Genomic DNA, 12,780 nt, shown 5'->3' with positions numbered 1-12,780 from the left:
GGGCCGGAATTGCCCACCCCTGATGTAGAGTATCTAACCCTTTCCTGGGAGATGATCAAGTAAGTGGAACACGGTGTCTGACAGGGCACTAGCGTCAATAACATTGGGCTGCAAGTTGAAGCAAAACCCTGTTGCTGAATCACACAGAATTATCCCATATTTTACCGGCTTCTTTGGGTTCTATCCTTTGAATGACAGGCGCCCCCGCCACTGCATCATTCCCTCATCAATATAAATGTTCTTCCCAGTTTTAAACAATTCTTTGACTTTGTTGATAGGTATTTCAAAACAGGGCGAACTTTATACATCTTGCCAGCTGCATCTATAGTCTCATTGATGTTGAAATGTAGGAATCTCCAGATAATTTGGTACCGGTTCCTTGACATTGTTTCATTGAATTGTTGAGTTGATTTGTCCTCATCCACAATCCAATACAGAGGAAGACTTGGCTTTTTTATATAGCCAGTTGGGAATAGCAAGTCCAAAAAATCTTTTCAGGTCAGGGACATAGACTTGTTTCCATGCATTGCGTCAGCTGTTTGGAAGACCGTCAGAATGCGCCTGGAGGTACTGACGAGCATACAGGTTTGTCTGATCAACAATATGTTGGTTGGAATAATTTGTCAGTTAGAAACAGCTCCGGGAAGTCCAGTGGACGGCTGGAGTACATCGCAGCCGCAAGACCTCTAGATCTGGGGGTTGACGTGAAAGGAAATATAGTTGGCTTTCAGCCAATTTCACGCCACTCAGAACCTTTCTTATGACCTGAAATACAAATATAAGAAATTATTAAATATATTATTTATAACTTTGCTCCTCATTATTTCAGTGTTTTTTGTTTTTGTAAATACCTTCAGGTGTAGGAGTTCCACTGTTGCTGGGTGTACCTGTAAATTACAGGAAAATAGATAGATATGTTTTTTGTTTTGGTTTGTTTTTTTTTACATTTTTTTTGGTGTGGGGCACTTATTTACCTCTCTTTGCAATCCGTGGGACAGCTTTCTGTGCATGCGCCGCCAACTGCAATGGAACTTTACGTTAGAGGTGATACAGGCAACACGTTTACAGACGCAGGATTGCAAATATTCTCATCCAAGTAATTTAATTCTCAGGGCATTACATCTATACTTTAGTACTGAACTTGTCCAATTGTGATCAATGGAGTTACACAAGCACTTCGGAAAATGCTACACATTAGCTACATAGGAATCTACCGCTTACCTTCGCGATTTTGGAGGCTTCTGGCGATGAAGCTCTGCTGTCATCAGATGATGCAGATGGAAACCATTCATCAATCTGGATCAGCGGACACAATCCACGTCTCGCGGCTTTTCTTTTTTATGTCGGTCGTGTTTCCACCTCCACTTCCCTTGATTTCGCGTCATCATTTTTGTCACCAATACATGCTGCATCATGATAAAGGCTTTGCTCGAGGTTGATCTGCTCATATTTAATCCATCACGTCGGCTTTGCCATTTTCTTTCTACCATCCACTCGCCATACTACTCTGGCTGTCCTTCTTCCGCGTCCTGATTTTTATCAAATGAGAACAACTCCTGCCATCAAGTGGTCACAATTAACCCTAAGAATGTTTCCCAGGGTCATTATTGAGAGGGGAGGTGCCCAAGAGCCTCACCCAGCCATTCATAAAAAAAAAAAAAATGCAGTTAATGAGATAATTTGTCAACGGGAAGAGTACCACGGGCCCAGAGTTTTCTTGTCAGTGGCAATTAAAGAGTTAATAGAGGTCACATTCGAAAGAAATCATCCTAGATAATTCATCTTTTTGTCTTGAAACTGCGTGTGCTTAGGCTAAAGATGTTTAAGATATAAATTAAAAGCAAAGGTTTTAATTTTACCCAACGCTGTTGACACATCATGCTCAAAAGATAACCACTATGTGCAGTTAAAAAAAAAACATGTCTTAGTTGCGCCCTCTACACATTTTTAACAAAACAGCCTCAGTTGACCGTTTCACCAAAACCTACTGAAACTTTGAGACAACCAGTAAAACAGCCCATGACCTACAAAATGTCTCTGGAGTCTTAACTTAAACTCGAGAAGTGAGCCAGTTTTAATTCCCTTTAACATTTGGCCTCATTTTTGGACTTTAAGTCTTTAGACATTTAAGTAATATTTTATCAAAACAGCTTTTGATCTGCTGTACTTTCTGATGCATTTAAAAAAAATTCAATTCCAATGTGCCAGTATCCCAACGTTGGCAGAGCTGCGAGGGCCCTTGATAGCTGATCGCAGCAGTAGTTTTACATATATTAAAAAAAAGAAATTAAAAGGTCTCACCTTGTACTTCCATTTTGCTTCAGTCTTGGTTTTGTTATGCTCCCTAATTTCAAACTTTTCCACGTTATTTGGCTTCAAAGTTTCCCTTTCTGACATTGTCACAATATTCTTCACACCCTGAAAAAAAAAAAAAAAATGGAGGTAGGTATTACTTGCGATATAATACCATCTCTACTGTAGGTAAATGGAATGCAGATGAGTTAAATGCAGCTATTAACTGTATTCACAAAAAGGTTAATTTCTAACTAACAACCATTTCCTGAACGTTGCTGTCTTTGTAAAAGAACAATTATTTTACAGAAAACATATAGTGTCCTGAATAAAAATACAGGAAGTCCTCAATTTACGAACGAGTTCCGTTCCTACACTGGCTATGTAACCTGAATTTCCATGTATGTCGGATTTCACCCTTAAAGTAAAAATTTACATCAAAATACTTGGTATAAAAAAACGAAAATACATTCAAATAAAAACATAAGATTCTGTACTTAGCATTACTGCTGAGAGGTGGATGGAGAAGAAGGAGAGGAGGGTGAAAAAGGCAAAGATATTGCCGGCGTGCACAGACACGATCGAGACACTCTGCACATGCTCAACCACAAAGAATACTGGTCTATGTAGTAAAGGCATTGCTTGTATGCAGAAGTGTGTTGTTTGGCACACAACCACCACAAATACACAAGCAGACGTAAATAAGCTCAGAGCACAAAAGCACACTTTTGGAGCGAAGAGAAAACCGGCTGCTTCATTCCTGTGGTGAGTGACATGAATAAGTGTTTTATTGTCAGGTGAAAGTAACAAGCTGAAATGACGTCCTTTGAGTCACATTGCCGTCAAATGCCGGCGGAACTCTGTTCACTCATTCATGTAAACGGGATATTCAGAATGTTTCAGAAATCTGAATTTTGACCGTAACCCGAATACTGACTACATGTAAACGTAGTCACTATGGTGCTGGGGACAAAAGAGAAGAGGAAGAGGCATGGGTGTCGTAAAGTTGAAACGTCGTAGGTCGTGTATGTCGTAATTCGAGGACATCCTGTACAATGTGGTCACTGAAATAACTGACAAAAGTATGGTGATAGATAATAATAATACATCTTTATTTGACAGGGACAATGCAGTCAAACATTGATAGGCAGCTGAGAGCATTTAGACCAGACGTCCGAAGTTCGGCCCGGGGGCCAAATGTGGCCAGCGGTCAAATTTTATCCTGCCTGCAGCCTCTCCCATAGAATTAATAATGTCTGCCTCGTAGCCCTATTGACAAGCGTATAAAATACACTCTAAATGCAATTTCACATTTACACACAAGATATCAGCAGCACTATGTCCAACTCCATAGACCTAAATGACTGAGACCTGTATGCTATTTGTGGTTGATGTGCGGGTTTATGTGAAGGATGTGTGTGTATGTACGTGTGTCTGCTTGTGTGTACGCGTGTGTATGTATGTATGTATGCACGTACGTGTATGCATAATTTTTTATTAGGGCCCGAGCAGCGACCGCTGCGAGGTCCCTATTGTTTTTGAAGAAATTATTACTATTATTATTATTATTAGGGCCCGAGCAGCGATAGCTGCGAGGTCCCTATTGTTTTTGTAGAAATTATTATTTGTTTTTTTTCTGACCAAATGACCACATTTTTGAACCCCTAAACATGCACAAAAACTCACCAAACTTTGCAGTCTCATCGGGCCTGGCAAAAATATTGATATTTTAAAGTCGCCGTAAACAGCGCAAGCTCTGCAGCGCCACCTAGAGTAGGAAAACAACATTTTCAGCCCGTTTGACCCAGGCCTATGAAAATTGGCAGGCACGTGTAGCACCCCGAGACGTACAAAAAAGTCCATTGCAGCCAAGTCTAAAGTGTACAGTGATCATGTGAGCTATGAATTTGAATTTTTGAATGTCCAATTTTGGACCATTTGTGCATGTTTGCAGGGTGCATACTTTTGTACCCATGTCCCAGAGGATTATTCCCATTGACTTCAAACTTCGGATATATCATCTTAAGACCTGGGGCAACAACTGGGAATTTTTTTTTGAGTTTTCGATAAACTATATGCCGGGGTTGGGGCATCAAATTTGTCGTATTTTTTTTCCTTCGCCATACAGGAGAAAAACTTTAATAACTCCCCTGCACATGCTCCAAAAAATCCCAAACTTCACCTGTACGAAAAGAGTCACGGCCTGAAGACATGTATATGATAATATTCCATTATACACTTATATATCCATTATAGCACCACCTAGTGGTGACAAAAAATGTCATTTTTTACAATTCTATTTACTGCAGGGAGCCCGTTGAACGAATCCGACTGAAAATTTATCAGAAAAGCCTTAAGACGTTGATGTTGCTCTACGCCGGCGTGGCCTTGACGGTGCCGCAAAGTCTGATTATTCAACGTGACAATAAATACAGTTTTAACTTGAATCAGATCATCCAATCTTCTCCTCATCTTTGCTCGGAAGAGTGTTTAGGACTTAGTAATGTTAAAATACGAAATTTGTGATTTTTCGCACATGCAGTTCGCCAAAAGAAACAACGCTCATTTTGAGGGTCTGAACATGCTTGAAATCTCACAAAACTTTGCACATACATCAGGCCTAGCGAAATCATCAATATTTTTTTTTTATTTTTTGTGCAATTTTAAAAAAATGGCTCGCTAGCGCCCCCTAGAAATCTTAAAAAAATCAGCCCCGGTTGTACTCTTCACCTAGATCGACGAAAATTTGGTGGTAAATGTAACAGTTCAAGGCCTACAAAAATGTCTCTTTGAGCTATATGCTAAACCAAACAGGAAGTTGGCCATTTTGAATTGAGTTTAAAGTATGAATTTGCTCTGATTACAATAGCTGCTGGAACTTGACCCACATGAAAATTTCTTCTAAAAAACTACTGACATTTGATAAAAGTCGAATTCTGAAAACATCGCCGAACTTATTTTTCATCGTATTGGTAGCGCCACCTAAAGGCTAAAGGAAGTACATGTTTTATTCTTTGATCTTTTTCTCCTCAAGTCAACCAGGTCAACCTCAGAATTGCTCGGAAGACTCTGTATACCTTCCTGTTATTAAAATACGATATTTGTGATTTTTTGTAAAAAGCTGCAAATAAAGCAAAAAGTTTTCAAATAAAACTACGCTGATTTTGACGGTCTAAACATGCATGAAATCTCACGAAACTTTGCACACACATCAGGCCTGGTGAAATCATCTTTTTATTTTTTGTTTTACGTCGCATTTGTTTAAAAAGTGGCTCTAGATGCAAAGAACTATGTTACAGAAATAGTGTAACGAATTGGGTTATCTGTGTTGTGGTTGAATTTGTGTCTTGCGAAGTTGTCTTGTTTCCGAGGTTAATGAATGCATCGTGCGGCTCGCTTGATGGAATACTAGCGCCCTCTAGAATTTGTTTTAAAAATCAGCCCTGGTTGTATGTTTCACCTATAACTACGAAAATTTTGTGGTATATGTAACAGGCCAAGATTGGATGGTTGTCAGACTTGGCAGTTATTGGTATTGTTATGTTATGGTATATGTGGTTAATTCCTGAAGCACCTCACTAACGGCTGTGTGGGTTTAAGTGAAGGAGAATTATTATTATTATTATCATTATTTTTATTTTTTTTTCTTTCTTTCTGCTTGCCAAAACCGGTCAGCTGCTGTGTTTTCTCATTTTTATTTTTACTTTATCTTTTAATTTGTTTACTATTAATGTTGTTATGGTATGTGTGTGTCTGCTTGTATGTATGTACGCGTGTGTATGTATATGTATGTATACTGTTTTTGTGTGTCAGAATTGACAGTTATGGACATTATGTTATTATTATTATTATTATTGTTAATCTAATTATTATTATTTCTTTTTCTATACACAAAACAGTATGCGTGTTTGGGTGCCGTATTGATTTACAGTTTTTGAATGTTAGACTTGAAAGTGTTTAAAAGCTCATGTGTTGGGAGCCTTCATGGTCACAGTTAGTTGCATAAGTTCAGTCGGGAGTCTGAGTGAAATGTTTAGCCTGCAGCTTACCTCTGAGGGAGGGATAAGTATAGGCCTATTCTTTGTTAAGTTTGTTTTTGGGGTTTGTGATAGGGTAATGGGAAGGAGCACCTGCATATTTGCGCTACCGTATTTTCCGGACTATAATCCGCAACTTTTTTTCCTTGATTTTGAGCTATGCGGCTTGTAGCCATTCTATGGATTTTTCTTGCACCACTCGGGGCGCTCTAACCGGAATGACAGTACAATTCAATACAATACATTTCCCATTAACTGGATGTGACTGCAGGTGGAGGAGTTCAACATGTGAGGGCGCCATAAACGAGGTTATTGCATGAGGTGCTGTAATGCTTTGATTTGATGTTTTCCTAGAGGTGCCTGAAGTGTACATGAATGCCACCGGCTGATGTTACGTCTGTTCTGTTGTTTCGATGTGAAATGCTATTGTTGATTTAGCATGTCGTGTGTTAGATTGGCTGACTATATTAACATTAAACAAGACAGGTGCATATGTAGAATGTAGTAGAACAATAGATGGTGGAGTCTGGTGGACATGAGCTGACAAACTGGAGCGGCAGCCGGCAGTGAAATGAAGATAAGTACTGTTTATTTTCTATTGGTTCTCTTCTGTTTTAATCAGCAACGTTGCTGCAGTGTTAAAAGGCACTTTAAAAGTGCCTTTTAACACTGCAGCAACGTAGGAAAGAATGTGCTCAGGTACATACATGTTCATAATTGTTCAGTAAAGGCAGTAAATATAAAAGTTTTCAACATAGATAGGTGCGGCTTATATACAGGTGCCGCTTATTTAAGTTTTTTTCAAAATGTTCTAAAAAATAGCGTGGGTGCGGGTTATAAAACGGTGCGGCTTATAGCCCGGAAAATACGGTACTTGATTTCCCTTATGTTCATCTTAGAGAGAATACAGTGAAAGGTTGGAAAGCTTGTTGCTGTATCGTACTGTTATTGTCATTTTTATAATTAGGCATGGAAGCCGATTACACAAAGAAGACTGCTGTACGTATTATCAGTTGAATGTTAAGGGACTTGTTAAAAGAGCCAGGATATTTAATCATCTTAAGCACTTGAAATGTGATATTGAATTCCTTCAGGAAACCCACCTTTTATCAAAAGATCAATTTAGACTGAAAAAAGGCTGGGTAGGCCATGCCTTCCACTCTTGTCTTGACTCCAAAACACGTGGCACTCCCATATTGGTACACAAGAAAATTCCATTTAATGCAACCAATATCTCTTTGGATCCAGAAAGTAGATTTGTGATTGTTACAGGGCTCATGTACAATAGACCAATTGTTTTGGTTAACGTTTATGCCCCAAATTGGGATGACGAGATATTCATGGGTAAACTTATCTCATTGATACCACGTTTAAATTCACAACAACTGATTTTTGGTGGGGATTTAAACAGTGTGATGGACCCTGCATATGATCGCTCCAACCCTAGATCCACAAACATTTCGAAAATGGCCAGGCTACTAGCAACCTTTATGAACCAGATGGGGTGTGTGGACCCCTGGCGTTTCCTATTTCCTCAAAGCAAGGCATTCTCCTTTTTCTCCCCCGTACATTATTCTTACAGTAGAATAGACTATTTCTTTATTGTTCAGAATCTCCTACCTTTTGTCATTACAGTTAAATACTCAACTATAATAGAATCAGACCATGTGCCGGTGTTATTAGATCTTGCTTTTCCTATGCATAAGTTTGAACGCCCCCCTCGGAAGTTGGACCGGACCCTGCTCGCTGATAAGGCCTTTTGTGAATTTATAAACCAAAAAATTGATGATTTTACAATTTAATAAAAAAGGATGATATCTTCCCTTCCCTTCTTTGGGAATCACTAAAAGCAGTTATTAGAGGAGACCTTATTGCATACCCAACCAAGAATGGAGCTAAGCGAGAAGAATTCACTCAATCAATAGACATGATAGGTGCTCAGTATTCGGCCTCCCCCTCCTATAGTTCGGAAATTATCCAAACGAAAACTAAATCTTCAAATGCAGTAAAACTTGCTATCAATTGAACATATGGAGCGTCTCCTGCTGAAATCACTGGGATACTTTTATGAACATGGGGACAAAGCAGGCAGAGTTTTGGCACAACAACTCAAACAGCATTCAGTATCTCGACAAATCCCACAAATAAGGAAAACTAATGGAGTTTTAACTATTGCTCCTGAAGAAATTAATGAAACATTTTCTGTATTTTATTCTAATTTGTATAAATCTGAAAGCAAACATACAGGTATACTGATATGGAAGATTTTTTCAAAGAACTCCATGTCCCTAAAATGGGCACAGTATATAGAGCTATGACTGAGCTTCCATTTAAACAGGACGAAATCACCAAGGCAGTGAAAGCGTTATAAAGTCGCAAAATATCTAGCCCAGACGGGTTTCCAATTGAGTTCTTTAAAAAGTTTGATCTTGCTTGACATGCTTAATGACTCTTTCTCCAGAGGGTCACTCCCACGTACGCTGACTGAAGCAACATCTATCCTTTTTGTTAAAACAAGATCAAATTAATACTGAATGTGGCTCATCCCGACCCATATCCCTTTTAAATAGTGATGTGAAAATGTTGACTGGGTGGAATGGGAATACTTATTCGTATGCCTCGAAGTTTGGTTTTGGCCCTAACTTTATTTCATGGGTTAAACTCCTATATACGTCACCCACCGCCTCTGTAGTTACCAATGGCAAGCAATCAAAACCATTCCTATTGTTAAGGGGGACCCGCCACGGTTGCCCCCTCAGTCCATTATTATTTGCTCTGGCCATTGAACCTTTATCTATTGCTCTTAAATCGCTACCATCCATAAATGGGATCCAGAGAGGCAGACAGGGGCACAAAGTCTCCTTGTACGTGGACGATCTACCAATGTATTGGACCCCATTTCAAGTATACCCCACATACTCAACTTTTTGAAGAGATTCGGCACATTTTCTGGGTATAAACTAAAAATTGGTAAAAGTGAGTGAACGATCTGGCCCTCTTGTTGCATGACAATGCCATTCCCTTCCAAATATCTAATAATGGTTTCCGATATCTGGGCATTAATATCACAAAGCGCATGCAAAAACTCTACCAGGATTTTTTTTTTTCACTATTTGGTAAAGTTGAATCAGACTTGAAAAAATGGAGACCACTCGAACTTTCCTTAGCAGCTGTGTTAAAATGAATGTGCTCCCGAAATTTCTTTACCCATTTCAATGTATCCCTATTTACCTTCCTAAATCGTTTTTTAGAACGATTGACAAAGCTCTCACTTCCTTTATATGGGATGGGAAAAGACCTAGACTATGTTTGGATCTACTGCAGAGGCCTAGACTAAAATGCGGCTTGGCACTTCCAAATTTTTGTCACTATTACTGGGCCGCAAACGTTCAGAAAATCTTATTCTGGCTTCACACTGAAACGGATTGGTGTCAACTTGAAGCCACGTCATGTATCGCTACATCACCTATCATCTATAGTCTCCCCCTTTCTTTTTCCGACTTCACTAATTATCCAGTAGTAATGCATACCCTTAAAATATGGGCTCAACTTAGACAGCACTTTGGGCTCAATAATTTTCTCCACACTGGACCTATACTCAATAACCATCTCTTCCCCTCTGCTATATCAGACTATTCTCACCTGCATGTTCTTACTTGGACATTCAGAGAACTTTAGGTCATGTGGAGTAATGGCGACTATTTTTAAAAACAATATTAAATGGAAAGCATGCATATTCGCCAGACCAATCACCAGTTTTGAGGGCACTTTCTTTGAAGTTGCCAGTGCTGTTCCTGTGCTCTGCGCTGTCATTTACCGACGACCCAAATCCAACAATTAGTCTCTCACTTTTCAAATCTTCTTGCTGAATTCATGCTGATATATGATCAAATCCTGTTTATGGGGGAATTTTAATATTCATGTGTGTTGTCTTGAAAAACCATTGGCAAAGGACTTCGTCAGATTCATTGACTTTCAATTTAGTGGAGTTTGTGTCTGGCCCCACTCACAACCAAGGACACACTTTAGATATTGTCCTTGCTTTTGGTCTATCGGTCTCAAATTAGAAAGTGTTGGACAATGCTTTCTGATCATACGACTGTTTTGTTTGATGTAATGTTTTCCTGTGCTGCTGTTAAACCTACCGCTAGTGAGTGCAGCCGTAGGGTTTTTAACCCCCTCACTGCTATTCAGTTCTCTGCTGCCTTTGATCAGCTTTGTGTTCCCTCTTCAATCACAGAGGAACTCAGCACTTGGTTCCATTCATCCTGCCTTAACATCTTGGATTCTGTGGCTCCATTAAAGGATATGCGTCCAAAAGTTAGACCAGAGCCATGGTTTGATGTGAGAACTCCTGCGGCTAAACAATGATGCCGCAAAGCTGAATGCAGGTGGAAAAGAGACAGGCTGCAGGTCTCTTGTCAAATGCTAAAAGAGTGCTGGCGTTGTTACCAAAGAAAGGTGAACGAATCCAAAAGAAACACGTGTCAAGTCCTATTTAGGCAAATTGTCATGATCCACGTACGCTATTTAAAATGATAGGTTCTGCACTTAAACCCTGTCAGTCGATTTGCACAGACTCGTCCCGTGCAATCTGCAATAGAATTTTGCAGTTTTTCATCGACAAGGTCACAACAGCTAGGGCTATCGTTTTGAACGCCACATTTGACCCTTCTGTTCACATTCCTTGTTCCACAATGTTCGATTCCTTTGAGGTGCTTTCCTTGACATTTTTGGAGGAAGTGGTTTAACCCATCTGGCTTCCCTTCTGACTTCGTTCCTCCACACTTCTTTAAGGAGGTTCTTCTGAGTATTGGTGACCCCTGCTTAAGAAACCTGGCCTAGATCAAGGTGTGCTGTCAAATTTTAGACACAGTTCCAAGCTGCCATTTATTTCTGGTGGTGCACTCACAGTTAAAATCTTTATTGGAGAAACAATGTCATGGAGGTTTTCCAGATGCATAGCAAGATGATGCATAGCACACTCAGCCTTGTTATGTTGCTTTTAACGATATCCTCCAGGCAAATGACACTGGAGACTAAGTATGTCTTGTTTTGTTGGATTTAACTGCAGCGTTCAACACATTGGACCGCAGTATTCTTCTGGCTCGTTTGCAGCACCAAGTGGGCATTAGTTGAAGTGCTCTAGAGTGGTTTTGATCCTATTTGTCTGGCAGGACTTTTTCTGTTAGCCAAGGTTGCTCTGAGTCCCACTCTACCCCTCTATCATACGGTGTTCCACAGGGTTCTTTTTTGGGGTCCTTTCTGTTCTCATTCTATTTGCTGCCCCTGGGTTCCATCCTTTGAAAACATGACATTTCCTTCCACTGCTATGTGGATGACAGTCAAATGTATGTCCAGCAGAGCAAAAAAGACACTTTCGCCTTAACACTAGGAGCACCAGGATTTTGACACTACAAGGAGTACGAGACCCGTCAATTTGACGTAATGCGCTCTGGTACACTCTAGCAATTACATCATCGACTAAAATGATTATTACTCACTGCTCGGGTGTCTAATAAAGGTATTTTGTTTATTAGAATTTTGTTCTGAGTATAATTTAATGTAAATTCTATCATATACATGAATTAGAAAGAATTGGTGGAGTGCCATTTTCAGGTGCAGCTCTCGCGTGTCAGCTGCATGTACTTCCATTGCGAGCCCTGGCAACGTACGCTGTCACTACACACGTTCTGCACACAGGGGAGTGTCGGCCACTTGATTGCGATGTAGAAACCTTTTTTGTTTGTTTTGCGAGGCTTAGCCTTCAAAGCAAAAGCACCCCCCTCTCCCATGTGGGCGAATGAACCAGCTGCGGCATTCTGGTTCCCGCGGTCGAACGCCAGCGCACATTCTTCTTCTCTCATTCTCTCCTCCGTGCAGACCGTGGTGGGGGTGCGGGGGGAAGATTTATTATTTTTCTGACATGCTGCATTATTGTGTTGTGAGTATTTATGTATTTTTATCCTGCTTAAGTATTTGTTCCTTTTGGGGTACGTTTTGTCGTATTGTATAATTATGTGGGTCGAACAGACGGCAAGAAGTCGCATTCCAGCAAGTTACTTATTTTTTCACACTTCCCCTCTACTCTTATTCCCAGCCTTCAAAATAAAAGCATACCAGCAAACTATTACACAGCAGGTTTGCTTCGGCATATTTACGGAGCGAAGAAGAACGAGAGAGAGAGAGGTGAATTAGAGCGAGGTGTTCTAAATTTCATTGAAAACGTCCTGCTGTGTTGCTTGTTAAAGTAGGGAAGACGCCAGAAGAAGTGCATGTACTCCACCTTGATGTGGCAACGTGGGTCCCCCTTCCCATGGCTCACCACCTGTAGGAGGGGTCAAAGGGGTCGGGTGCCTTGAGAGCTGGGTGGCACGAGATCGCAGAGACCTTGGCGGTCCGATCCCCGGCAACGGAAACCTCAGCCTCCCTGGTAAGGTCTACTAACGTG

The 12,780-nt window shown here is 40.3% G+C and overlaps 1 protein-coding gene and 2 long non-coding RNA genes across 4 annotated transcripts in view; 1 reads left to right on the top strand and 2 right to left on the bottom strand.

The window, feature by feature from the left end:
• Positions 1-12,780, bottom strand: part of phf2 (PHD finger protein 2) — a 271,699-nt gene that overhangs the window by 94,130 nt on the left and 164,789 nt on the right. For both annotated transcript variants that reach the window (XM_086041365.1, XM_086041364.1), the window contains exon 13: positions 2,302-2,418. In XM_086041365.1, coding sequence (XP_085897491.1) covers positions 2,302-2,418 — 117 coding nt within the window. The remainder of the gene's footprint in view (positions 1-2,301; positions 2,419-12,780) is intronic.
• Positions 1-12,780, top strand: part of LOC147141594 (uncharacterized) — a 53,059-nt gene that overhangs the window by 4,800 nt on the left and 35,479 nt on the right. The window lies entirely within an intron of this gene.
• On the bottom strand, positions 745-2,260 carry LOC147141595 (uncharacterized). The gene is made up of 4 exons (XR_015088186.1): positions 1,222-2,260; positions 975-1,020; positions 852-887; positions 745-765 (listed from the first exon to the last, which is right to left on the bottom strand). It is a non-coding gene; the product is annotated as an uncharacterized LOC147141595 (long non-coding RNA).

The sequence above is a fragment of the Filicampus tigris genome, chromosome 9 (genome assembly GCF_054856515.1).
Source record: "Filicampus tigris isolate MCC_2025a chromosome 9, RoL_Ftig_1.0, whole genome shotgun sequence".
Taxonomy (NCBI): domain Eukaryota; kingdom Metazoa; phylum Chordata; class Actinopteri; order Syngnathiformes; family Syngnathidae; genus Filicampus; species Filicampus tigris.
The sequence above is the reverse complement of the archived record's forward strand: the minus strand, read 5'-3'. Positions and strand labels throughout refer to the sequence as shown.